The 27,326-nt window shown below is 50.1% G+C and overlaps 2 protein-coding genes across 4 annotated transcripts in view; one reads left to right on the top strand and one right to left on the bottom strand.

Annotated features, from left to right (window-relative positions):
- TG (thyroglobulin) overlaps positions 1–27,326 on the bottom strand; it is a 244,670-nt gene that overhangs the window by 49,075 nt on the left and 168,269 nt on the right. The window lies entirely within an intron of this gene.
- The window catches only part of SLA (Src like adaptor), a 33,727-nt gene continuing 13,500 nt past the window's right edge, over positions 7,100–27,326 (top strand). For 2 of the 3 annotated variants that reach the window (XM_027626200.1, XM_027626180.1), the window contains exon 1: positions 19,163–19,394. In XM_027626200.1, coding sequence (XP_027482001.1) covers positions 19,217–19,394 — 178 coding nt within the window. In that variant the 5' untranslated portion in view covers positions 19,163–19,216. Of the gene's footprint in view, positions 7,334–19,162; positions 19,395–27,326 lie in introns of those variants that run through there. The other variant, XM_027626190.2, reaches the window with a different exon arrangement.

Below are 27,326 nucleotides of genomic sequence, written 5' to 3'. Positions count from 1 at the left end.
AGAGTTCACGAGAACGTCTGTGCCCTTCCCAGAAACTGGACTATGTATTTGCCGCGGGGAAGATAACATGTAGCCTTTCAAACTGCTTGTTGCGATCCCTCTTCGTTTAGCCATGATGCCCGTCTCCTTTGTTTCTGTTAGAGTCTTGGTTGCCCAAAGGAAGCGCCCAAGATAATCCATTGGAACCCAAAAAGATAATTCTAGAATGTACTATTTAACTAGTCTTATACTTTAGAAATATTTTTACATTTATAATGTATATCTTTGCAGAGTCATCTGCATATATACTTGATGACTAAATGTGCATATATAGGGGTGCTTCCTTGTCAAAACTCTTACTGTCTGGGTGCATAATTGAAAGTTCGGAGATGATTATTCTCGACAAGAAGAAGAGACCCTTTTCTCAGTCAGCTGAAGAAAGGAGAGTCCAGCTGGGACATCACACACCACAGTGTCTGCTCTGTTCATAGGAATAAAAACGATCAGCAAATGTTTTGCTTCTGGGACAGCTGCAAGCCATTCTGGCAAGGCTCAGCGACAGACGGATGGCCCTATATCTGTCATCCCTCTTGCCCACCAACGCCACGTGGCATGAGTCAGTCTCAGGCACCGGCCATTTGGATAATCGAAGAACTCCACCTCTGGGCAGAAGACAAGAGCAGAGGGAGACAATGGCTTGGCCCCACCTTTTGCAGGGCATGAAGGGAACATGAGCCCTTTGACCAGACTCTGACTCAGTAAGATGGAAGTTTCATCAAAGCCCTGGCTGGCCCCAACACGAGACTCATCCCTGATTCTGGCAGATCCTAAAATGAGGGGAAAGCCATTCTAGGTCAGTGGAACAGCAGGAGTAAATTCAGAGGCAAAAGCCAGCAGAGCCTATCCAGGCAACAGGAGAAAGGGGAAGGTGACTGGGAAGGCAGGTTGGGGCAGTGAGGACCAGGTGAGGATCTGTACAAGGCCAAGGACGAAGGGGGGCCATGGAAGTCTGGGGCAGAACAGCACTGTGACCAAACCAATTTGAGGAGGGGCGATTATTGGTCAGCCTGTCGCAGCTGCAAGAGGGGCAAGGAGATCCCAGGAGGCAGGATGACAGATGAGTGGCAGATGCTGAAGTCACTTCCACCTCTAGACAAGAAGCAACTGAAGTCATCCCATCATGAAAGACAGAATGAGAGGGCACAAAATGAACATCCCGGCTGGCCCTGCCAAATGTCTCGTTTTGATGGACAACTCTCATGTTCAAGGTTGAGCTGAACATCACCCCTCCGTCAAGCCTTGGCTTCCCCTGCAAGCACCGGTCACTTCGTCTGGTTTCCCTCATCTCTGGAGCCCCCACCATGGTGCCCTGTCATCGTGGTTCATGCCTGGCCCCTGTCTGACTCACAATGAGCTCCTGGGTGGCAGGGCACGTGTCACTGTCACCCCTGTCCCCCTAGAGCTTAGCCTCACAGCTGGCTGGAAGTTAATAGTCTTTTAATATAATCATCATTTGAACAAATGAGTGGCTCAGTTAGATTTAGGAAATAAAAGGGGTTGTATATTGTTGCACGAGAGGGAGTTTGTAAGGCAAGCAAAGTTACAAAGACTGAACTTGGAATCCACTCAGAGAACTTCCTGAGCTCTGAGAAACCCGGTGACCTCTTTATCAACCCTCACAAAGCTGGTAAGAGCTAAGATGTCCCCCCTCAAGTGGGGTTAGTGAGTTAGGTTGAGCAATGACCAAAGACAACAACTCCAGTGAATCAACACGTTTGTGCAACTCATCACAGCAGAGTTCAGTGGGAAGAAAGCTTTCACTTTTCTCTCTCCTGAGAACGCTATTGTGTCAAGAGCCCTCTTAAAAAAACACACAGAATCGGATGACATGTAGGTCCCATGCCTGCTGGAGAATTCAACCCATCCAGATGGACCACTTATCTGCCTTTGGAGATGGTTCCAGAAATAGAAACAACTGCCATCTCTAGAGAAACAAGAGGGTCTGATCTCTCCCAGATGATGTCCGTGATTAGCTTACTGTCTTCCCCAGAGATGAAAAAGTCAGTCTTCACAATTTACTTGCTTCTGTTCAGAAGGCAGAAGCAGAACCTGCATTTATTCATTTAATTAGTGGATAATTATGGGTCATCTCTTTTGGGGTAGGCTCAGGGCGAGGGTCAATGGCCATGTGTTGCACCTGCACCTGCCTTCTCAAGCGCATGCTCCACTTTGAAGGGCAAGGGAGACATTCATGTATGTGCCTTGCACCGTGCTAGGTAGTCTGCACACATTGTCTGTGCACCCTCGGTCCTGGGGAGGTGACAGGATTAAAAGGTCACACATCTCCCAAATACCTTGAACTCCTTCTCTTGCTCTTGACTTCCATATGCACGTGTCCTATTCTTCTGAGCAATTAATACTCCAAGGAGTGTTTTGAGGAGGGAGCAATCACCTTTGGTTGGGGGAGGTCTGGAAATATGTAAGAACAAGGTGAGCTCTGGGTTGGGTCTTGCACGAGGGAGGGAATCCCACACAGGTAGGGGAAGGGCAGTGTCAAAGTTCATGGTGAAGATGCGGGAGGCTTGTCTGACATGCACAGGGCCACACAAGGTTCTTGTAGTTCAAGGCCACATCAAGGCCTTGAACGGTGATGTTGCCATGGGAGGAGGGTAGAGAACAAATGTGACGAGCACTGACTGCCAGGAAAAGGGACGACATTGGTCCTGTGGGAAACAGCAGTTTTCAGCAGGTCCCGGAGGAGGACACAGGGAGGGAAAGCCGTGAGGGAAGCCCTGGGAAATGGGAAGTCCCTCCGGGAAGCAGCATAAGAGTGACGGTGAGCGCACCTCCAGAAGCTACTGGGCAGGACCTGGGTGGTGTCCCTCATCAGCTGGTTAACACAGAGCAAGCGAGTTAAACCCTAGGAACCCCAGTCTCTTCAGGTGAGGTCTAGACGTACAGACTACTTAAGAAGAACCAATAGGTACTGTAAACAAGAGCCGAGTCTCTTTCCTGGCACTCCCCAAACATCAATTCCCTTCTGGTCCCTGAACACGGCGAGCATTCCCTGCCCTGTGATTTCCCCAACAGCTCTTCCTCTTGATCTTCACATCAGTGTCATTCTGGGTTCATTTCAAAATTCTCTTCCCAGGTGAGAGTTCCCTTTCCTGTCCCCATTCCATCAGGTGCTCTCTGTGCCACTAACTGTTCACGTCACTAACTCAGCCCCTAGAGCAGCACCTAACACACAAAGGTGCTTAACAGATATTTGTTGCATGAATGGTGGAATGAATGAATGAGTCACTTATCCAGCTCTGGGAAGGGCACAAACTTGGCCCACAGACAACTTCTAGTTTACATGGGATCTTGAAAGTCATAGGGTTTAACCCTTTTAAATACAGAGAATCCTCTTGACAGTCTGATGGTACCGAGCATATGTTCATGCAACTTCCCTACTAAATGGGCCAACCTACACTTGACCGTCTACACTGAGAGGGAGCTTATTAGTTCCCGAGGTGGCCTTTCTCATCTTCGAACCTTTCATTTATGGGGAAAGAAGGAAAAATACGTTTGAGTAGAACCAGGAGTCTGCTAATCCTGGACCAAGCTGCAAACCTCGGGGCTTACATATCCCACTCTGCCACACAATGCTGAGTCGCCTTAACTTTCTAGGACCTAGGGCCCCTCTGCAACCCAAAGCTGGAGAAATGGGCTTCTTAGTGCTTGGGCCAAGAGGCCTGCCAGTCCCCCAACTGGGGAATGTAACACCTGGCTCCTGACAATGTTAAGAACCTGGTGGAACATTCCATTTCAGTTAGGTGATGACTGCATCCTCATACTTAATAGAGCAATCATCAGCCTGGGAGGGCATCTTGCTAATCCGCTTTGGGCCATTATCCTGGGACCTAATAGCTAATTAACTGGCAAACCCTTCCAGAAGTTAGGTGCTTTCTACAAAGATGGGCTTGAGCGTCCTTCTGAGCCCTCAAGTGTGGCCTCCTGACACACTGTCATTGGGCCGGAGCTGACCCTATACTTAACACTTGAGGCCCTTGGTGGGGGCATCGCCTGCCAAGTGCTTTTATGTCTTTGTCTCTTGTGCTGACTTAGAACGTCAGTGACCATGAACGCCAACAATCTAATCGGGTCCCGCCACGCCTTACCGCCAGGTGCCCATGTAACCAGGAGTCCACGCCTCTCCGGGCTCCTTCCCTAATGGCATCTTTCTTATATTCCCTTGGGGTTTTGACAGCGTGTCTCTTTCCTCCACTAGATCAGAAATTCCTTGAGGGCAGGGAGGGATGGAGCCCCACTCATGCCGCATCTGATTATTCCCTCCCTGTTCATGTTCCCAGGACAGGTTGGACACCTAAGAATTTTGCAATCGCCGTAAGAGTTTGTTAAACTGAGCAGCATTTGCAATTCGTAGAGAACATAGCTCAGGTTGCCTTATTCAACGCTCCCATACCTCTGTGGGACAGCTGTAACTCAGTGGTTCTCAGCCAGGGGCACTTTTGCTCCCTAGGGCACATCTGATGACGCCTGCCTAGGACATTTTGGTGGTCACGACTTGGCAGAGGTCAGTGCTACAGGCATCAGGTAAGTAGGGACTGGATGCTACTGAATATCCTATAGGGCACAACACAGCTCCCCCTCACTCTGCCCCCGGCCCCCACCCTCCACCACTAACACACACAGCAGAGAACAATCTGTCCGGAATATCCACAGGGCCAAGGTTGAGAATCCGCTGGGAAACTAGAAACAGAGGTCCAAAGTCAGGGTCACTTGCAGACACTTGCACATAGGCACTTGGCTGCCCTGGCTTCACCCCTGCTCTTGCTGATGGTGGCCTAGGCCTCCCACCTCCACACCTCACTGCTTAAGCCACAGGCTCAGCTCCCATGAGGCAGAGTTGGTGGTTTTAGGAACATTTTCTCAATCTCCCTCTGGCAGTTACCTCCCAAAGTGAGAAGGAGATAAAGAAACACCAGAGCCAGGGGAAGTTGACAGCACCTTCCCCCCTCCCTGCCATCCCCCCCCCCCCCCATTCACTTACCCACTAAAAACAGGCAGAGTAGATACTGCAATCCTGGCCACCAGGGGTTCCAAATTCTGAGCTTCTCCTTCTGCAGCAGCTTCTTCTGTTCGTGGACTGTTCTCTAATGGAGACCCCTCTGTGGTCCCCTGTCTGTCTGTTGGCTGCCTCTGCCATCAGACTTGGAGCTTTCTGGACCCCTAAAGCCTGTGCCAAGCCGCAAGTTCTTCCTACTTCTCTGGCCCTGGCTTGTCCCAGGCCTGGTCTCAGCTAATGGCACATCCACAGCCAGGCCACCCCCCTGCCACTGGCCACTTGTGGGAAGCAGCCCCCCTCCTAAACCTCTTTCACTCCTCCCTGTGAATATGGGGCGGGGGGGACTCCACTCTGGCGTATTTCTACCCCTCTGTTCTTCCCCATCTGAATCTTTCTTAGCATTTCCTTTGTGCCTTCCTGGGCTGTTCTGCAGACAGTAGGTATTTTCACAAGTTGCCTAAGGAAGCAACTATCTAGGACTGAGTTCCTTTCAAGTTTAGACGAGGCCCTGATGTTTTTGATACATTTGACAAGTGCACTGAGTGAAGTTTCTAAATGACTGTCCCCGGGTGACTGTGTCGATCCTGCTGGGCTGGGGCGGTGCGTCACCAGCCCTGGGCACTGGTCCTGGCTCTGCGTTGGGACCGGCTGTGGGATTCGGGGAAAGTCACTGGACCCTCTGTTCTGTCGTCTCTGTGAAGTGGAGGGCCAGCCGGGGCCCTCGGAGGGTCATGCCAGCCCCGGCAGGTAATTCACCAGCAGCCCCGCCACCAACAAAGCCCTTAGCCCCCATGTGCCTGAGCTTTCCCACACACTATGGAAAGACACATATATTATGAATGGGGACACACATACTATGAATGGGGAGCTATATATATTATTATTTTTTAATGTTAAACCCATCAGGAAGTTGAAATAGTACAAGGCACATATGCCCTTCACCTGGATTCAGCAAATGTTAACATTTTGCCATATTTGCTTTCTGCCTCTCTCGTTGTCTTTTATTTTTTTAAGATTTTATTTATTTATTTGACAGATAGAGAGCGTACAAGCAGGGGGAGCAGCAGGGAGAGGGAGAATCAGGCTCCCACTGAGCAAGGAGCCCGATGTGGGACTCAATCCCAGGACCCCAGGATCATGACCTGAGCCGAAGCCAGATGCTTAACCGACTGAGCTACCTAGGCGCCCTCATTGTCTTTTTCTTGATTTATATTTATTTACATTTCTATTTTATAGTTCTTTTTCTTTTAGCGAACCATTTGAAAGTTGCAGACATCATGACATTTGACCTCCAAATACACCAGCATGTATCTCCTTGAGAACCAGTGCATTTTCCCACATAACTGCAGTGTCATTATCATGCCCCAAAAGTTAACATTGACACATTATCTACAATGTGGTATCTATGTGAATACCCGCCCCCACCTCCATCCCAAGAATGTTCTTTCTAAGTCTTTTCCCTCAGTCCAGGAGCCAGCCAAGCATCACACACTGCACCCAGTCGCCATGTTTCCATAGTCAATTTTACTCTAGAACTTGTGGGGAAGCTGACTACATTTTATATCCTTCCTAGTTTCTTCTGGCTGTAGCACAGCAGAGGGGTTGCCCGTCTTGCCCCAGAAGGCTGGTGGGCAGCTTCTTTCTGTAGCAGGTTGGATGCCCTATTTCCTACCTCTGTTAATTAAACACTGTCTGTGGCAGAGCCCAGGCAGAAGCTCTGCCCCACAGCCCCTTCGCAGTGACATAAAAAAGCAGTCATAACCAGGAAACTGAGAAAAGACAAGCTGCCAGCCTGAGCCCCAGCCTCCTTGGACCCAGTGAACTCTGGGGATGTGTGAGAGCAGTCTCTCAGCCTCCCCTGCCTTTAAACTAGAGAAAAAGGTCCCAGCCACTGAAAGCCTGAGCATGGCCCAGGCATTTAGAATCAAGTTGCACATATTCCCAAGCGCTTTGTAAAAAAAAAAAAAAAAAAAAAAAAAAAAAAATTTAATAATGCCACGGTCTTCCCTATCCTTACAGGGAGAAGCCTGCTCAGAGTGGTTACTAAAAACAGGAACCTGCCCTTCTGCAAGTCCCGCGCGCCTTCCTCCTTTCTAGCAGAGGAAGTGTGTGGCCGGTTTAGCAACTGCTGTTCTTCTTGATAGCCTGGGTCTCTATGTCCGCGGAGGCCTGGCCACCTGCTCACTGTGCCGAAGCAGCAGCAGCTGATGGAGAGACGGTGACGGCGCTCCTGGCAGGCCCTTGGCAGCTACTCCCAGGGGAGACCATGCCCAGCTTTTGAAGGTATCAGAGGGGACATGGCAGGGGCTGGGCGGGGAGAAACCTCAGACTCCTAGACCCACAACTGGCAGAGCATTGACTTTCTGGGGATAGGAAAGCACTCTGTGAGAGATGAGGCCGGGAAACATCTTGAGTGAGGCCGACACCTACCCCAGTGCCCAGCACATGGTAGCTGTTCAGTGAATATTTGATGCAGAATTACATATGGCAAGACGGGCTGGGGATCTTGGACCAGGGACGCTCCTGCCAGAGAAGCTTTTCTAGTTAAGGAGCGATAGCCTGGCACGCAGCAGGCTTTGTACTAAGGGCAACTCCTGCTTGCTCTCAGTCTCAGTCTCCTAGCTGTATGTCCTTGGGCAAGACATTTAAACCTCTCCAGGCCTTCATTTTCTCCCCTGTAAAGTGGGAATAAAGGTACACAGTTCAGTAGGTACTGGGCAGATGAAATGAGCTAACATATGCAAAGTACCCAGTCCAGTTTCAAACACAGAGTAGTTGTTCAATAAATGCTATCCACAGGGAGTCATGACATCTAAAAGGAGCAAGGAGCCCAGGTAGGCTGACCAATCACAATAGTGCTTCCAGGAGTTCGGGTGTGTGGATCTTTGGGAAGATGCCAGTGATAGCCCGTAGTAATAAGCAACAACAAGCAGAGGAGGAGGTATGTGTATGGTGGCAGGGGTAGGATTAAAGGAAAGGCAAATAGGTGAGGTATATAAATTCTGAAAACATAGAAGGTTAGAATTAGAAGAGATTTTGCAGAGCTAGAATTCCCTAAGGAATGTGGCATACTCCACATTCTTTTAGGTGCCAACACATCCAGAGAGGCTAATGCCAGGAAAATGACCTGGGCTTTGGCCTCAGAGTGTCCTAAATTGGGGCCATGCGTGTATGTGCAAAGGGATGGTGTCTGCCATGCTGAGTGGCTGGGGACAGGCACTGTGTGAAGAGTTATTCTCCTGCAGTACTCAGAACAATCCCAGAAGATTATGATTATTATGTGCTTTTGTCAAAGGAGAAAATGAGGCTCAGAGAGGTTGAGTAATTTGGGTAAAGTCACCACAGCTGGTGAGAGGCCCTAAGGGCTCTGAGGGCTGAGGTGGGGGAGGGGAGAGTCTCAGCTACAGCAAGTGCATGAAGGGCAAAAGTGTATACTAAAGCAGTGCTCTTTATTTTCAGAGAAATATATCCCATAGTCTGCAAATTGTCATTCTGTGGTTTGCTATGAGACCCTGAGCCACAAACCTATAAATCTGGGGAGGTAAGCCCTAATCAAAGTTCTGGCAAAATCTTTTGCAAATGATTTTCTCCAGTTAGAAGAATGTTATTCAAGAGTGTTTAATGTGTCTCGAAAAGTATAAGAAAAATATTAAAAACCTATGACATAGACCGAAATCTATTTAGACTTCTGTGTCTTAAACAGATCTTAGAGTTAGGGCAGCAAGACGGCTTCATGGAAAATCACTAACGTCATCAGCTATACCTGCGTCAACATTCTGGGTCAGCCACCAAGGAGCTATGTGACTCTGAACATGCCCCTTTGCCTCTCTGAGTCTTATTTTCCTCCTCATAAAAAGAAGAACTTGTATGTTTGTAAGAAGTTTAAATTAACTACCATATATAGGAGATGCTGAATCCTCAGCAGCAGCTAGTTGATAGCATTCCTAACCCAGACAAGGAGAGGACGTCAGGTTCCCGGGGCATCCCTAGGTAACCGATGGGTAACGGGCAGCGTTACACACAGCAAATTGAATCGTACAGCTGTGGAGCTGGACGCTCCCTGATTTTTCTGAATGCTTATTTCTGCTTGTTTCTCCATGTGATGTAACTGTAACAGACACGGGTAGGTTTGGATTGCAGCAAATGGAAATCATTTTCCTAAAACAGAAAAAAATAAATTCCCCTACTCTTGAGTTTTGGGAGCTGGCAATATCTTTCCAAGGGGAGGGTGTCTTTTTAAAGACTTAGTAAGTCTCCATTGTGGTAAACCCTAGTCAGCTTCGTGTACTCATAGATGGTGCTGGGTTTTTTTTCAGTTTTCATTTGACATTCAGCAAGAATTTATTTCCCCCAGCTCTGACAGAGGCTAGAACTTAAAATTCTCATTAAGGCTTTCCAGCATGTCAGGCCAGACCATTTGGTTCTTGTCAGCACGCTGAGCGAGGGCCCTGTGAGTACATCTATCCATTCCTCCATCCCTCCCTTTCCTTAATAAATATGCATTGAGGCCATACCATGTGACTGACTTCCTCCCTCTCAGCTCCCCAGGCGTTCTGAAGGAAATAAGTACCCTGGGTCCAAACCACTTCCTCCCATCTGAGAACCACCAAGGGAGGGGGCTTATTTCATTATGGTAACCGAGCTACAGACAGAAACCCTGGGGCCTCGAAGGTTCAGTGGCTCACTTCTGTTGTCAAACGGCTTTGCAAAGTCATACTTTCCTCCATGGCACCGTCCAGACAGCAGGGACCATGGCTGGAGGCCTTGGGGTGTGGCAGGCGGGGCAGGTGCAAGAGCATCAGAAGAAAGTGGGAAGAGCACAGCCCGGCCACCCCCTGGGCTGTGCCAGGCACTTTACAGACAATACCTTCAGGAACTTAACCAAATGAAGTGAACGCTTAACTATGTGCCAGGCACCTGCTAGGTAACTTTTTTTTTTTTTTTCATTGAGCAATATACTAGACAGGCACCGTGTTCTCAGGAAGTTTACAGCTGGGGTGGGGGTGGGTAAGACACACATAAAGAAACAAATGCGTTATGGTGTGTGTTGTGAAGGAAGGAGGCAGGGCCCAGGACACAGAGCAGGGGGACCCGTTTGCTAGTGAAGCTCGTTCAGTGTAATTCTCACACTACCCTGGGCAGTAGCCATGCCCTTTCCCAATCTGCAGACTTGCCAGCTAACGGCCCCCCGCCCCCAGCCAAGGCCTCCAAGTCACAGGGACAATCGCTTATTTCTTACACCCTCTGAATGCAAACTCCCAGCACTGGGAGTGTCAGACTCACTTCTTGATCTAGGCTCTATCAATACACCTCTGGGTCCATCTGTGGAATACCTATGATGTACATGACCCTCTAGCATGCCATAATCTCCCATTAAAAAGGATGGGTTCAGCTTTACACAAGCCTCCATGCATTCCCTGATGCCTAGGAGTACAAGTTAAGATTCTCTCTCTGGAACCAGATGACTGGATTCAAGTCCTGCCTCCACCTCTTACCAACTGGGGGACCTCCAACAGGTTCTAGAAATGCCCTGGCTTTGGTTTCCCCAGTTATACAAAAGACATAATGATAGTGATCTGTCCTACGTAGAACCGTTGTGGGGGTCAAAAGGAGAGTACATCTAATACACTTCTTCAACGCATATTAAGCTCCTGTTTTTCTCCTGTTGCTGTATACTCAGCCTCATTGGGAGCTGGCATGGATCTGTGATGAATACAGGATCCCTCCATCTGGTCTACCTACTATTTATAGGGGAGCAAACTGAGACCCAAAGAAGGAAAGTGGCTTGCCCCAAGTCTCTGAGAGGTTAGCGGGCCCACTGTGGGTTCTAAAGATAGAGTGTATGAGAAGTAAAAATTAAGAAAAATTATGGGGAGAAATGGGTTAATTCTCCTTCTTCCCAGGGCTGGAGTCACCCATTCAAATGATTTTATGACCCGAAGTTGACAGCTTACCCTCAGTGCCTCCAGGCTCAGAGCAAGAGGGGCAGGGCTGTGAGGGAAGAGCCAGGCAGCTGGCTCTTTAGCCGGCCACTATCCATGAGCAGTAGTGGCTTCACAGTGATCAGAAGCAAGGGGACTGAGGACCTAGGCAGGGAATATGCAGATTCCCAGGCCCATGTGCCTCCTCTGGCTTCCCCAGGAATGCTAGCTCTCAGAGCCTTTGTTAAAAGATTTAAAACGTTATTGTGCTGGGATGAGGGTAGTGGAAGGAATCAGGGTCGGGAGTAAAAAGAATCAGGGTTTGAAAGCTGGCCCTACCAGCGAATGAACTGTGTGACCCTGAGCAAGTTACTCGACCTCTCTGAGACTCCGTTTCCTCGTCTACAAAATGGCAGGCTCTTTGGGGGATCAGATGAGCCAGTGTAGTTCAAATACTTAATTTAGGCCTTCCACATGGTGGATGCTCATCGAGATTAGGGTCTCTTCTCCTTTGAAAACCATGGGGATGCCTTCAGGCATCTGTTCCAAATAAGGATAACTGTCAGAAGAAAGTCTTCTCTTGCACTGGTGCCTGGAACCATGCATACTGGCTTGTGAGGGCCCATTGTACACATCTCTTCCTAACTCCACATTTGGTGATGTCACATTGCAAGCTTGAAATCAGCCACGGTGGGAATATTTACACCACAGAAGTGAGCAAACACTACAACACTACCCCATCACTGTTACAATTTACCAGGACGCCACCAATCTACTCTCTCTCTCCCGGGCACGTTGTTTTTCCGTTTACCACCTATCCCATTTCGTTTCCCTCGTGGGATAACTTCTGTGTTCCGGCCATGAGTAAAAGCAGATCTGACCACTGTCTTTACTGACAGCCATTCCTTGAAAAATCACACAGATAACTGTTACAGTTATAATTCACTTAAAGGGCAATGCAGTGTTCCTGAGGAGGAGGTTTCACCCCTGGCAGCATATGCAAACATCCTGGGGTCTTTGTAGAAAGACCAGTGCCCCAAGCCCCTAGCAGAACCATCTGAGCACCCCGGTATAGGACCCCCATGTCTGTGTTGTGATGAGTGATCCACAGTGAGGGGTGAGGGCGCTAGAGCAGATGGCTCAGCATATGCAAAGGATGTTATTAGCAAGCTATCGAGTTCCATCTCGCTCGATAAGGTTATGAGCCACATGGTTGATTCATGTCTGTGAATAAAAAGCAAAACTAAGTCTTGCTGCGAAATGTGATATAGGAAACAAGGAAACACTAACTTTACGTCCCTGGGCCCACGCGTCCAGGCGAATTTTCACGTCTGCACACAAATCTGCCTCAACCTCCTCCTTCTAGTGAAAACTGTGTTTCCCAAGTATTCAGATTTGGAAGGAAAAGAAAAAGCCTATTCATATATATTGTTTTCCTATTCTGTGTAGTTGTGTATCTGTGTCATCTGATATCAAAATAATTGTCTTTACCACTGTTTTTTTTTTTTGCTGCCAATGTTTGTGATGTCAGTTCATGGGTTATATATGTTTACACCAGCCTCTGTGTGTACAAAGCTGATCTAGAAGAGAAACAAATGGGGGGGGGGGGCTTTCTTCTTTTTACTCAATGAAATATTAAAGCCAAATCAAGATAGACTTTCGGCCTATCTCACCATGTGGGACACCACATCATACAGATGGCCACCAGGTCTGGGCCCGAGGCCCTTGCTTGCATGTGGCACATTCACTGTCAGCACGGGGGGGTGCCACACAGACCCCACGGTGTGCCCGTCCTGTAATGCCTCCTCTCCCTAATCCTTGCTTGTGAAACCCCAGCAAGGCCGATGTGGCTATGTCCACATTTTAAATGAAAACAAACAAACAAACAATGGAAAGAGGCTTAGTGAGGTAGAAAGGGGTGAGACTGAAATTTGCTTCAGCACCAACTGGCCCCAAATCTGGCTTCTTCCCCTGGCATCCTAAAATGAACATAAAATGTTTTGTAGGATGCATCCATCCTAGTCTTAGGGTAAAGCTGAGTCTCCGTTAGCCTGAGAGTATATGAGATTCCTTTCCCAGCACACAGGGGCAGAAGGTGCCAGAACACAGGCTCGTGGACACGGGGGTCAGGCAGAACGGTGGACAGAGTGCTGGATAGGGAGTCATGGCCCTTGCCCAAGCTTCCTGAGTGACCTTGAGCACGTTGCTTGCCCTCTCTGAGCCTTTTCGTTGTAATAGGAAGGCATTGAACTGCTATTTTTTAAATTGGTGCTTTATGATATCCTGGGATTGGGCTCTCCCATCAGGAAGAGTAGAGGGGCAAGAGTGCCGAACCCCGAGTCCCCAACCAGGAGCTTGTTTTTATCGATTTTACATATTAAGCTTCTGGGGAAACTCTTAAAACAGTTTTCAACCAACAGGTTTGGAATATCCTGGGTGAGAGGATACAAAAGGTCTCCTCCAAATGGCAATTTAAAGCCTCTGATTTTGAGTCAGGCAGCAGGAGGGAGTGGGAGCATGCAGGCATTTTCGGAGCTGGCTGTGGGCCCTGGCCAGAGCCTTAGGAGCCATGCAGGAAAGGAGAACGAGGTGGGGTTGGGTGGCTGGGGGGCGGGCAGGCTGAGGCTGCACCTGCCCAGAGAGGAGAGCAGGGAACAATGTGGGTCACAGGGCAGGTGTGCCTACTGCGTGAGGTCAGGATGTGGTGGGGTGCCCCCCGGAAATCCTGCGAGATCCTTGGCAGGGCAACCAGCCCACACTGAGCTCCTGTTCCAGTTCTTCTTGTTCCTGCTGCATAGCATCAAACCACAGGCAGTACCGAGCAAGTCCCAAGTCAACTGGGCGGGTACCCGGCACCAGTCACAGTCGACGGTAATTGAGGCAAAAGGGCCAGGCATGAGCCATCATCCATCCCAACCCTTTTCCCATCACATTTGAGAATGCTGAGATTCCCAAGAAGGCAAAGAGACCTGCTCAAGCTTGCAGAGTAATTAGCTGGGCCACCCAATAGCACCAAGAGATCCAGCTTGGGGAAGTTTTTTAGCTATTTGATTTTACCAAACCTATCCCTGCTTCAGATATGACCCGTAATTCAATCCTTAAAACAACTCCGCAGGGCATGTATTCACATCCCAAATGTGTGGATTTAAAAATCAAGGCTCAGAGAAGTGCAGTAACTTGCCAAAGGACACACAGCCAGGAGGTTGGGAACTGGAATCTGAACTCAGGCTTGCCTGACTTCAAAACCCTTTCAAGGCTTCCTTATTCTGTCCAAGTTCTGCTTCGGGTTGTAAAAGCAATTCCTGCATGTGGGAGAACATCTGGAGATTTTAGAAGGGTGTAAATAAGAAATCGGTCCCTTTACCTTATAAAATCACTACCCAGAGAGAGCCCTTGGAAATATCTTGGAAATAATTTCCTTTCATATTTTTCTATACATATTTGCATATGCATGTTAATTTTTTACAAAACTGGGAGAGTCTAAGCTAGTTTTTCTTGTTTCTTTCTCTCCTCCACCCCCCGTAGCAGTATCAGTTTTTTCACGCTGTGAAAGGGTGGAAAACACTCCACATGATTCACTCCGGCTCTTTTGACCCCAGCAAGCCACCTAAGAGCTGAGGCCTGAGTACACCCTCCCTGCCTCTCTCTCTTCTGTCCCTTCTGCTCCCCTCCAGCCAGACCCCCAGACATGGATTCCAAACATTGCCATCTGACCTCCCAGAGGCCCTTCCAGACCTCCCTGTCCTTTGTATTAAGGTCTCCCCCAAAAAGTTTATGCTCCCAGAAATTTACTTCGAGAACTTTAAAAAAAATCATTTCTCTGTGAACCAGAGGGGCAGGAAAGCAAGGCAGCATCTCATGGAGGTGGCGAGCACGGCTACTTTGGAGCCCAGGCTCTCCTCTTACCAGTTACATAATCTTGGAGAAGTTACAGAATTTGTCCCACCTCTGAAAGGGAGTTGTGAGCGACAAGGGAGGACGTACCGGGCACGGAGTAAGAGCTGCTCAGCCACGGTGGGTGGGGGGGCCTCCGGGGACTACTGCCACCCCTGGGGTCCGGGCAGGGTGGATGGGGAGGTTCCTCACTGGGGGCATCACGCTTCCACACCTTAGAAGCCGGTCACGTGAGTGGACGTACAGCCACTCTTTGTGGGGGAACTCTCTAAGGCCAAAGGGAAGGCTGCATCCCTAAATAGATGTTTATATTAATTAAACCTTGTCATCAAGGTTTTCCAACTCTTCCTGGTTTTATTACAAAGTCCAGACCTGTCTTTCTTCGGCTGGGCTTCCTCGACTCTCCACCTTCAGCACGCTATGTAGGGGTTCAGGCTACTTGCCCTTCCGACAGAGAGGCCCGGATATTAGAAGCCCAAAGTGGATAAAGTACACAGAACGGTCCCGGGATACCATCCGGGAATGGAAGGTTCTCAGAAGCCTGCCCCCTCTATTTATAAGATAATGCCGAACACGCAATGAAAGGATCCCTAATCTGGTCACAGAGAAAGCTAGCCAGAGACAGGTTGCTGGCAGGCACCTCCCACATCCCAAGTGGTAACTCCCTGCGTCCGTGGGGCCTCTCCGTGCCGTGCATCCCCACTGCCCAGAGGTCCTGGGTGATCTTCTCTCCTCCCTGGAGACAGGCAGTGGCACGGCCCCCTGGGAAAGGACAAAGGACATCGGTGCTGAAGTCAGGGGAGGTAGGTGTGCATCCTGCGGCCCTGCCCCGCACCGTTGAGGCTCTCCGAGTGTGGACAGGTGAGCTCAGCAGCTGACCTCCACCCCGAGAAGGTGGAGGAGGAAGCTGGCCTCCCAGGGAGGCTGGGCGGGTTAAGGGCAATTGCCCACCAGAAGGTGGAGCACACAGGAACAGCCTTCCCTTGACCCTGAAGAATATGAAGTCAGGGTTTGGATTCTGTAATGGGACTTGGTAAGAGAACTGGTGATGGTTCTTCTAATAATTGTCTTCAGAAACTCACGGAGCCTTGATTCCTAGAATTAAAAGGGGCAAAGTGGCTTTGTCTTTGGACACCATCTTTTTCACTCTCATTTTTCAGAAGAGTCAACTGAGGCCCAGGTTCATGCCAAGAAAACAGACTAGGGGGAGGCTAAGAGGCACACATGAGCTCTGATCCTGGACATCCCAGAGGCAAGCGAGGAAGAAACCAAATGTTCAGAGCTAATGTTAATTAACTCATTTCTCTTTTGCCCTTTCTTTATTGTTCCTAGAAGCAATTATGTGTCTCCTACCCTCTCTCCCACCTCCAGCCCCTGCATAAAACTGTCACAGATTAAATCAGATTGCTCAGCCATTTCATTAGGGAGAATCTGGCTCTCCGTCTCTGGGGGCATTTTTACTCTGTTCAAATGAAAGCCTCTCGCAGAGAAGTTAACTCCTTCCTGGAGAACACGGGAAGCCAGCGAGCAGACCACTCAGGGCTGTTGAGACCTTTCTCCGAACAGCACGGGGTGTGGTGGCCTGGCGAGTGCATGCCGACCCGAGACCCAAGAGACCAGAGTGCGAGAAACAGGGCCGAGGGAGTGTGGCAGACCTTTGGGACCTACCCGACCTTTCGCATGTCGCCGCCCTGGGTGTGTTTCTTTTCTTGGAAGGACCTCAGTTTTCCTGCCTGAGAAACGCAAGCCTCGAGCCTTTCTTTTTCCTGTCCCCGATTCCACGAGTGCCCCCAATCCCACACGCGTTCTTGAGAAGAACTACAAAGTTGTCGGGAGGGAGTGAAGTCGGAATTCACTTTGAGAGATAACCAAGTCTTTTCTTCCCCGTGACTTGACTGCAGCGGTGGTTGAAGGAAGGAGAAAGCAGGACGTGCAGGCTGCAGGCTGCAGGCTGCAGGCTGTTGCCCGGAAGGGGCTCCGAGTGAGAAGCTGGAGAGGACGGCTGGGCCGGGGGCATGCCTGCGGGCTGGGAGCTGACACCCAACATGGGGCCGGGGTCAAGGCACAGTCCCTGGTGCTTAACGGATGCTAGGTGCAAGTGTTAGGCCGCAGGGAAGAGCACGGCACCGCTGGGGTGCGCTGTGGTGTGGGGGCACGTGAGACAGGACGAGGGACGAGGCCAGCACGCGTGCTTCAGAGTTGTCCCCAGACGGGAGGCCTCCAACGCCTCTCCCCAGCCCGTCCTGAGAGCTCTCTCCGGGCCTTGGTAATGACAGTCAGGGAAGCTGGTGGTCTGGGGTGACTGGTGGGCTCCAGGAAAGCACGGGGAGCAGGAGAGAGCGGCAGAGGCCTCTGTGGGACATCTCTGCAGAGCACACAGGGGCGCAGCTCCGTGGGGGAGAGCCATCTCCTCAGAGTCAGAGGCGACTTTCTCTGCTCCGTCCCCGGACATGTGTAAGGTGGGGCCTCAGAGGTGGCCCGAGGTCCCCGTCGGGTGGGTGGGACCACAGGGGCCGGCCTTTCTCCAGGTGCTGGCTCAGGGCCCAGGACCCAGCTGCAGGGAGTGAGGCTCCCAGCCACTCCACTGGCGTGGTCTTTTGAGCACTTTTTAGGAGCACGTTCTCTTGAGTGCCTACACCAGCCGAGGAGCTGGGGGAAAGGACAACTTGTCTCTGCCTCCTAGAGCCAGGGTGATGCTGTTCAAACCTGCCTGGCTTGCAGGAAGGGTCCTGCCAAGGTCAAAGGTGTCCCTTTGGCTGTATGGGGTCAGGGGAGGGGTGGTAAGAAGGGGAAAGGAGGGACTTACACCCCGAGGGGCCGCACCCTAGAACTCTCTCTGTTGTTTTCAGTCCACAGGACCAGAAGATGGGGTTCTTAACTTTGAATGTGGGATCCATTCCGGCCACACTTTCTTGGTGCATTTTAGGCTTAGAGTTCTTGGAAGTTTATAATTCTCTTAGGAAGAACACAATTATAAGTGAACTATTTGAGTTACGACTGATGAACTATTCATGTAAATATTTAAAATATATTAACTTTCAAGCAGAACTCATTTTGGTTTTTCTCGTTTTCTAGTACACTAAATATCTCACCTGCCCACCTCCTCCTCAGTAAATTAGGAAGTGATACAGACTTCCCTCAATCTCTGGAAATCCTTGCCGAGAGCACAGATCTTTCCAGAATGTGAATATGCAGTGCATAGAGGAAGGATTTGAGACCAGGGCGGGGGTTGGGTTGACAGACTTCTGGACCCTTTCAAGCTACTCAGTTCTCCACCCTAAACTGCAGACAAAGAAAGGGGTGGAGTGTAAGTTTGCAGTTGGGCAGCCCCAGCTGGGGGACCCTGCCCTTCCATTCTCCTCCTTACCCCCACGAGACAAGAAGGGCTCTGACTATGGGTAGGGCCTTCTTCTCTGTGCCTCAAGGATCCCAAGAAGACACATTTTCTGTGATTGCCCTAAGCTCCCTTCTAAAACGCTTGTACGAGGGCCCAGAATTTGAATGTTTATCATTATGGACAATCCGAAAATACACTATAAATTGCTATCATTAACATGGATTTTAGGATTTTAGGCCAGGCCACGTTCTCAGTGCTTCTTGTGCTTTATCTGTTAATTTTGCAGCCACGACTGAATGTTGTTTCATTATCATTCCCTGCAACAGGCAGGCAGAGGTCCATAACTTGCCCAAGGTCACCACGCTTGGATGCGCAGAGCCAGAATGTGAACCAATATGGAACTGGAGGCTCAGCAGTTCCAATCCATGCTGTGTGACCTTAGACAAGACCTTACCCTCCTGGGGACTCGGTTGCCTTCACTGAGAAATGGGGTGAGGGATGCAGGGACTTGACAATTATCAGAAGTCACAGCAGATGTGCGAATGGGGCACGCTGCAAGCACGCAGCGTTGGTATGGAGTTTCCCTTCTTCACCGTGGGTTAGAGCATGTGGAGAAACGAACGCAGGAGAAAGTTGGGGCAGAAAGTACCCTTTGCTTACCCCCCCTCTGGTTGTCAAGCTGGTACCTCCTTGGGTGTCAGCTGCTCCCAATTCCCCATGCATGGGGGTTGGGACGGGGTCCTGAGTGGGGGAGGGAGGGGCTGCAGCCCCCCTGAAACGCCCCTCACGTTGCACACAAGGCACCGCTGGTTGCTTTCCGCCAGCCAGGGCTCAGAGTAATGGAAACTTCTGCCACCAACAGCATTTGCTCACAACTTCCCTCTCTGTGGTTTTCTCTGTCATTCCCTTGATAAAAGACCTGGGGCTGAGCAAATGTAACCAACATTCACGGATCTCAACTTCACATGAAAACACCCGCCCCTCAAGAAGTGAGCTGCTGAGAAGTGATGCACCATGTACTCTAAACTAGGTCATTCCTCACCCAGAGGGCTTGGTGCGTGGCTGACTTGCTGTGTGTATCCCCTGTGCCGTAGGCTTCGAGCATCTTCGACAGCCCAGGGAGACAGAGCGATGGGAAACAGTATGCGATCCAGCCCAGCCCCTCCCGAGAGGCCTGTGCCCAGCCCAGATGGTAAGTCTGGCTTCTTGGCTCTTGGGTGTGATGCTGCACTCCATCGTTCGAGAGCTGGGGCCAAGACCGAGCGACCGGGGCTGCTGACAATTGGTGAAGCAGGGCACGGGGTGCAGAGGCACTCATGGTACCTGCCTCTCTCAACTGGCTCATGGTTAGCATTTTAAAAGATTGAGCAGGGATGCCGTGAGTGGCTGCTGGGCGGCTGGCTTGTGTGGTGGACCTTTGAGAACAGCTCGTTCCACCTTTATTTGACAGGTGGGGAAACTGAGGCTCACTAAGGAAATGTGAACCGCTACGGGAAGAGTCAGATTTCCAACCCAGGCCAGTCTGATTCTGAAAGCTAGGCTCTTGCTTACCACACCCTGCCAGCCAGCCGTGATATAATATTATCGTGAGTTTAATATTATCACAGCTCTGCAGAAGCTTTTGCCGTGCAACCTGATGAAGCTACACACTAGCTCGAGGAAATCTTCCTGAAAAGAAAGGAATCCTGGGTCCCCTTGGTGGGATCACAGGGCTAGCCATCCTAGGGGGAGGGCACAAGGCCATGGGTTGTGCAGTGATGACAGAAGTCAGCTTCCCGCGGCGCTGCTGGGTAGAGGCGGATTCCCGAAGCTGAGGAGCCCTTCAGAGACTGGCCAGAGAGCCCTAAGAGGACATCAGCAAGCAGAGGGCAAAGGCTGAGAGTAAAGCCCCTTTTGCTCTGGGTGGGGTGGTGGCAGCACACTCTGTGGGTCCTCGAGGGGCTTGGGAAGGGGATGGTCAGGAGATCCATCAGGGTCCCCAGGGTGAGTCCCCTTGGGACATTTCCACCTCCTAAATGATGTCACAGTGCTGGTGCTCAGTCTCCCTCTGCTAATGCCCCGCGTTCCCCGCACACCCCGCAGCCCTGCACCCTGCAAAGTTCCCATGCACAGATGGCCACCATCCTGCCTGCTGAGAGTCCGCCAGGCGCCTGTCTCTACTGCTCATTCCACAACTTCTGTGGCCCCTTCAGCAAGGAGGCGCCTTCTCATTGCTTCCAGAATGGAGACACCAAGTTATACATGGTCTCATGATCCCTCGGATGCTCCCAAGGGAGCAAGCAGAGACCCTGCCACCCACTTTGGTCCCCAGGCCGGGCAACTCTAGTGGCTGTCTGTTCCAACGCCCCTCCTTAAGCCTAAGCGGGGAAAGATGAAAAGAACCTTCTCCGGGACAAAGGGGATGGAACCATGTGATGAGGTGGGGCAGCCGGGCGCTCTGGGCCCCTCTGCCTCCCGTGCAAACCTCAGAATCGGGTACCGGCCGGGCCTCCTGCTGCCACCAGGAGAGAGCCTGGGCCCTTCTCCCACCTTCTCCAAATCAACGCAAATGACAGCTTCCCCTTCTGGTCATGGCTGCTTGTGGAAAACGCCCAGGGCCCACCCCAGCTCGGGAGGCACCCACCCACCCAGCGAGGCCATTTTGTACTGCGGCTTCTTGGACCAGGGCAGGGGGTGCGGTATGCTTGAGCAAACCCCATGAAAACACGGGTCTCCAAGGGCTCGCTCATTTGCCTTTAGTTTTTTAATGCAAATTCTCATGACATAAGTTTCTCTTTTTCCACTGTGTGGGTGGTGGGAGGTCACCGCGAAAAGGGAGGTAGAGGGGTCCCCCCAGCCCTCCACCCCCTGGTGAAGAGAATTCCCCAGGTCGGACCCAGTGTGTGACCCAGGCGACCACATCAAGCACAGGTAGCTGCCTTTTTCATCCCCCACCCCTGAAAAGTTTCCCCTGTGATCAGTCCTAATTTGATTTCCCTCCCCCCCCTTTTTTTTCTGCCATCCACTCGAAGAAGGGAGAGGAAAGTGGTTGCAATGGGTGCTGCATTAATTAGTCTCTAGCCGATGGATGCAGAGGGTTTGGGTTTTCATGGAACATGCACCCACTCAGCTAACACTCATGCTTACTCACTTGGTCAGGCTCCAGCTCCCAGGAAGTAGAGTGGAGAGCTGAGTGCTTTAGGCCAGCACACAAGTGGAGCTTCCTCTGATGTTAGCCTGAGTGGTGGAGAATGAAAGTTGCCAAAAGCCCCAGGCCCTACACAGGGATCAGCAGGAGGCCTCACCTGTAAACTGCTAGACAGACATGTTTCCTGAGCTTTTAGGAGCATATTGTTCCCCCCAGCAAGGACGGTGAATGCCTTGGAATGTGGCTTTGTCCATCTGTTTGCTCCTAAATGAAGCTTTCTAGAACATTCCTGATTACTCCAGTTCCTGGAGACTACTATCACAAAACCCACAGGTGTAGGAGGACTTGAAGAAATGGGGCAGGCCTCAGAGACAAATGAACTTGCTGAGCTACTGGTGTTGTCCCTGGAAGCCATTTGACCTGGGGTAAGTCAGTTAGCCTCCCAGAAGAAGGGCAGGGCTCAGCTATCAAATGGAGACCAGGACAATCCCCTTCTCAGAGCACTGACAGCACAAAGTAGTCACCTGATAAATGTGGAGGGAATCACTTTTCTAAACTCCACTGGGGGTAACCTGATTGCACAAGGCTCTGTCTAAATGTCCCCCCCCCCCCCACAAAAAAAGCAGGTTTAAAGCCGTCAAATTGGGGGTTCCATAACTTGCTTGCCAGTCAACCCAGATAACTCATTTCCTCTACAATCCTATCCTTATTTCAGACTCTGGCTCTGTGCCAGACACGGACAGTACAGAATTGAGTAAGACCTAGAGAACTCCCATGTAGCTGGGAAATGACATATTTCTACCTTAAATAGAATTTGAAGGTACAATTTTCCCCCACCTTACCTTTTTTTCCCCCCTCTTCACATTTTATCACCCTGATCTCACTGACAGAGGTCATAATGCAAACCCAGACACTGTTCAGAACCCCTTCTGTGCAAGCATGGAAATTGCGCTAAGCGGGGCATTTACCTAGCACCTAGGGTGCTGCCCCATAGAAAGAAGACATGGGAGGGGGTCTGAGGAGGAAGAAGGGGGCAGGGAGGTCTCTGACCCAGCCTGGCACTTCCCCAGTGAATGATTCTCAGACCACCTGCATCAGAGCCTCTGGAAAGTTGTCAAAAATGCAGATCGCTGGGCCCCGCCCCAGATCTGCTCATCAGAATTCGATGATGGTGGAGGGGAACGACCCGTGGAATTTCTCACAAGCCCCCCCGGTTTGAGCCGAAAGCTTGCGTTCCCCAGACCCAGCTTTGAGTCCTGCCCCTACTCTTAACACCCGAAGAGCAATGAGAGAAGTCAGTTTGTCTCCGTAGGGTCCCTCCTGTCTCACTTGTAAGATGGAATGATGGGAGTGACGCGATAACGTGCCAGGCATGATTCCAAGTGCGCTACGCACATCATTCTCCCTCCTCCCAGTCTCTGCAGGAAGCGATCGCTATCACAGACAGGCCAGAGCCCTGGAAGGGAACCTGCAACAGACCTTAGACTAGACCCACCTTTTGCACCTGGGTCTTACTCATCCCACTTCTGGCCCCTAAGATGGTTCTAGGTGGAACATGATCGTTCAACTTTTAACACTGAATGTACAACTTCTGCACTTGTAATGGAAACCATACCAAATGCATCTCGTCCATCAGACCATGATTTCACGGTGCCTAGAATAGGGCTAAAGATTTTTTTTTTTTTAAAGCAAATTAACATAAAGAAAGACACTGTTAAGTAAATAGTAGTGAGGGTGGTATTCAGTAGCATCAGGAGAGCAGGTGGCCAGGGACAGAGTCTGCCCCCTCTGCCGCTAGGTGACTGGGTTTTGAGACTGGGCACTCGGCCTGCTACTGCGTGCTCCTGAGCTAGTCTCTCCACCTCACTGTGCCCTCTGAGAGCCTCGGGATCTACTCGGTCCCAGTCTGCTCCATCTCAGAGATGGGACAGCCAATGTGTGGGACAGAACAGAACTTGTGGACCACTGCGTCTCACTTGTCAACCCACAATATAGGACCCACAGGTACAGCCTGTGGTTTGTGGTGATCAACAGAACTTGGTAGATCTCCTATCAGGCCAGTCTGCCCAGCCCCGTCTGATTGGTTAGTTGTGTGTGTATATTTGCTGTAAAAGACATTGAAAGCAAGGCCTGCTTGGGCCCTCTTGGAGGCCATGGATTTGGGCACAATTCAAGGGCGTGCAAAACCAGAAGCCGAAAGCACTGGGTTGTTTAGCTCCTTGCCAACCAACTGCACTCAGCTGCTGGTGCCAACTTGGAAACCTCATTTGGAGTCAGCATTTGTCCCAACCTGTCAAGGAGCAAGTGCTAATTGGGGAGAGCCTGGTAATTACATGCCAAGGAGAGCTCTGTGGCCTAGGGACATGGCCAGGAGCTTTAACAACCCTCATGCTCCCGCTGCAGGTTACTAAACACTCTCCCAGCCTTTGTTTCTTCATTTTTTAAATAAGAATGTACATTCTCTAGGGTTGTATGGAGCATTGGGAGTCCTGAAAGGCTGGCTTTGCTAGAGTTATAAATGGAAACTACTGAAAAGTTTTTAGCATTTAAAAAGGAATGGTAATGATTCCAAGAGGAATAATAATGCTAAAAATGGCCTGTCCTCCTTTGACCAAGTAATATCTGTGGCTAGTGAGTTCTGCCTGGTCTCCTTCCTTTTATGGATTCATTTCCCATTTTACACTTTTTTTTACAGTTCGTTCACTATGACACACTTTCAAGTTGAGCCATCGGTAAATATCTGGTCTTCCGGATTTCATCTTCTGTTCTCACCAAATGGAGTTTGTTTTTAGAAGAACAGAATATTTTCAAATTTGCACATCCAGAGGCTTTTCAAAATTTAGGACACCATTGGCTAAAACTGGTCTTGGACTATGTGATGCTAATCCCACCCAACCCATAAACATGATATTAGCATGTGCCCCACCCCCGCCCCGTGGAGGCGGGTTCTGTACATACGTTGCATCATGAATCCAACCCCAGTCGTACAGGGTAGATTTCGATATTTCCAATTTTATACATGAAGAAATCAAGCTCAGATTGGTTAAAAATAAATCTCTCCCCAAATCACAGAACAATTAAGTGATGGAAGTAGAATTTAAGCCAGGTCTGATTGATTCCAAAGCCCATTCTCTCTTCTGAAAAATCCTCTCTGGGTTTCTCGCCTATGCGAGGCACACTTCTTCACTCGCTTTGTTTCCTTATCTTAAATCTGCGATAATCCGGTCCGTGCCTCTCCCCGAGGCCAATCACTTATCTGATTTAATTCCAGGGCTCAGCTCTCCCCAAAACCTGGGGCTCCAGGGGGACCTGACAATGTGTTCAAGCTCTAGGAGTGAACTTGATTTTCCTACTTTGCTTGTACTCTACCACAGGGCCTGGTAAGACAGGTGGCAGGAATGCGCATGAAATCCCTTGCGAAGGACCACACCAAGGCCATCGCTTTTAAGCAAAAGCCCCACCTTGAGGCTTTCTCAGCGACATGGAAGTGTTATAGCTGTAAAAACATCACTATTACAGAAATTCCACAGGAAGCTCCACGCTGTTATTGTGAAATTGAAACTCTCCAGCCCCTGAAGCCTCTTCCCACTATTGAGACAATTGTTTTGATAATGGGATCGTGGTTTTTGTTTCTGTTTTTAAAGTAAGGAGAGGCGGTTGTTCTGTTTCACAGTCTTCACGGTGAAGCAGACATCAAAGCCCCAACCCCCGCAGAGGAACAGGGTCTATTTCAAGGTTCTGTGATGGTTGCAGATAACAAAAGCTGTGCCTCTCCTTCCAGCCCTGTTTTTCACAAGGGGCTGGTTCTGTGATGACCGCCCACCATGCTGCTGCCACAAATCAGGTTTCCTTCCCTTGGGCCGTGTTAGGCAGTGTTTAAGAGCCCAGTAGCACAGGGATGTCTCCTCCTCTTCATTCCTTAAACCTGCCCTGAGCACCCGAGATGGGACAGCAGGAGCTGGGTCAGGGGGCTGGAGGACAGCTCCTTGTGGAGTTCACGCTCATTCCCCTGGAGTCCTGCAAACGCCAGAATACAACCTGGGTAATCACTTCAAAGGAAAAGCCTAGAGCTTAACCCCGGGCTGGGGGGTAAAGCAGGAGCACCAGGCAAACCTCCCAGGGCGGGTGGGAGGGATGAGAAACGGGAGAGCAGGTGCTTTCCTGGCAGAGGGAGCAGCCTGTCTGGGGGCTCTGAGGACCCAGCATTCCAGCAAATTGAGAAGAACACGACGGCTTGTCACACTGCTCCTGAGCAGTGGAGACCATGTTAATAAGTGGCTCCTTCATATTTGGGGCCATTAGCCCAATTTCCATCATGAAGGTGTCTTCCAACCCCTCTTTTTCCAGACTAAAGCAGGCTGCAGAGGGGAAGCAGCCACACTCAGAGTGCAAAGTCAGCCTCAAAATCAGCCCACTTTACTGGGAAGCTGACCAGATCCTCTGTGTGGGGCCCCTCTTCATGGGCACCGCAGCTTCCTAGGGACTGTACCTGGTTTTGTATTTGCAATTTCCTTTCTGTTCTTTTTCTTAAAGAGGATTTCCAAATTTGCATGAGCTTCATGCCTCGCAAAATCTGGATCCACCCTTTATCAGAATTCGGGACTTGAGCTGGGGTCCGGGCTACACAAGGAAAGAATCCTTTTTTTTTTTTTTTTTTTTTTAATCTAGCAAAGCAGAATGGGAGAGAGGTGTCTACGTAGGCTCCGGGGAGGCTCTGCTGGGTCAACCATTCCCTGGCCAGGCCCTGCTCCTTCTCATGAGGCCTGATTCCTTTCAGTGACTTCAGTCAGCACGAATCACTTTGGTTTCCATTTCACACCTAAAAATGCTTGCTTTTACCTGCTTTGTTGTCTGTGGCTCAGCTTCCCCAAATGAACAATATATCTGAATGTGCTGTTGCATGGTGATAAGCGGCTTCTGATTCACTCTCACACATTCTACTCCTGAAGCCATCTTTGGGTTTACTCTGTCCGGGCACTGGTGAGCCACAGAGTCCCGGACATAGGAGTTGTAAGGGGCGGGGTCTAGAAGTCCCAGCATGGGGGTGTCTGGATCCCAGAAAGTGGCCAGTTTGGGCCACCAAGCCTGCCATGCCCCAGTGCTGGGATTTCCCCTGGTTTTCCTGGGGTGAAGGGGGCGGGTGATGACTCTTCCCATGATTATTTATAGATTCTCTAGAATGTGAGCTCTATTTGAGCAGGGAGACTTGGCTTGCTTTGTTCGCCGTGTTTGGCCCAGATACTCAATGAACAATTGCTGAGGGAATGAATACATGGTAAATTACCCAGAATTTTGAGTTCAGATGCCCAGCCAGCAGATGGAGGGATAAACCCAACATCAGAGCAAACAGGTCCTGACTCAGCCCTTTCTTAAGGTATATTATTTCCCAAAAACTATACCCTGCATCTAATGCACCCAAATTCCAGCAAACCGCTAAGGCTGTATAAAACAGGATTTTGCTTAGTGCCAAAAAGTGAATTCACATATTACCACTCCTTCTCTAGCTGTACTCATATGAACCAGACAGCATGCTTTCCTCTTCAAAATGTCACCAGAATTACCTTCAATGGACACATGATGAAAAGTAGTTACTTTTTCTCCTGCCCCTACCCCAAAGTCCCTATTAAATAGACCCCTAGCATGGTGCCTTATATCCCACAAGGAAAAAGTGTCTTTGTGGAGTTTCAGAGTTAGAGTCTCTGAGTCCTGGAGGGTCCTCAGAACTCATGTAGCCCAACCGCAACACACCCTATCGCAGTATGTGACCGATGGGGACCCACAGGCCCCAGGGAGGGTAATAATAAAAGAAGCTTTTGTGGCCCCTTATCATGCATGGGGCGCTGCTGCATAATTTCATCTCATCTCCAGATGGACCCTGTAGTGAGGTAGCATTAACCCCACGTTAAAGATGGGGAAATCGAGGCTAGTAGGCATTTGGGGACTTGGGCAAGATGACAGGGATCAGTAGACACAGTGGCAAACCTTGAAGCCAGATCT

Source organism: Zalophus californianus, chromosome 4 (assembly GCF_009762305.2).
Source record: "Zalophus californianus isolate mZalCal1 chromosome 4, mZalCal1.pri.v2, whole genome shotgun sequence".
In the NCBI taxonomy this organism is placed as follows: domain Eukaryota; kingdom Metazoa; phylum Chordata; class Mammalia; order Carnivora; family Otariidae; genus Zalophus; species Zalophus californianus.
Note: the sequence above shows the minus strand (reverse complement) of the source record. Positions and strands in the feature narration are given on the sequence as shown.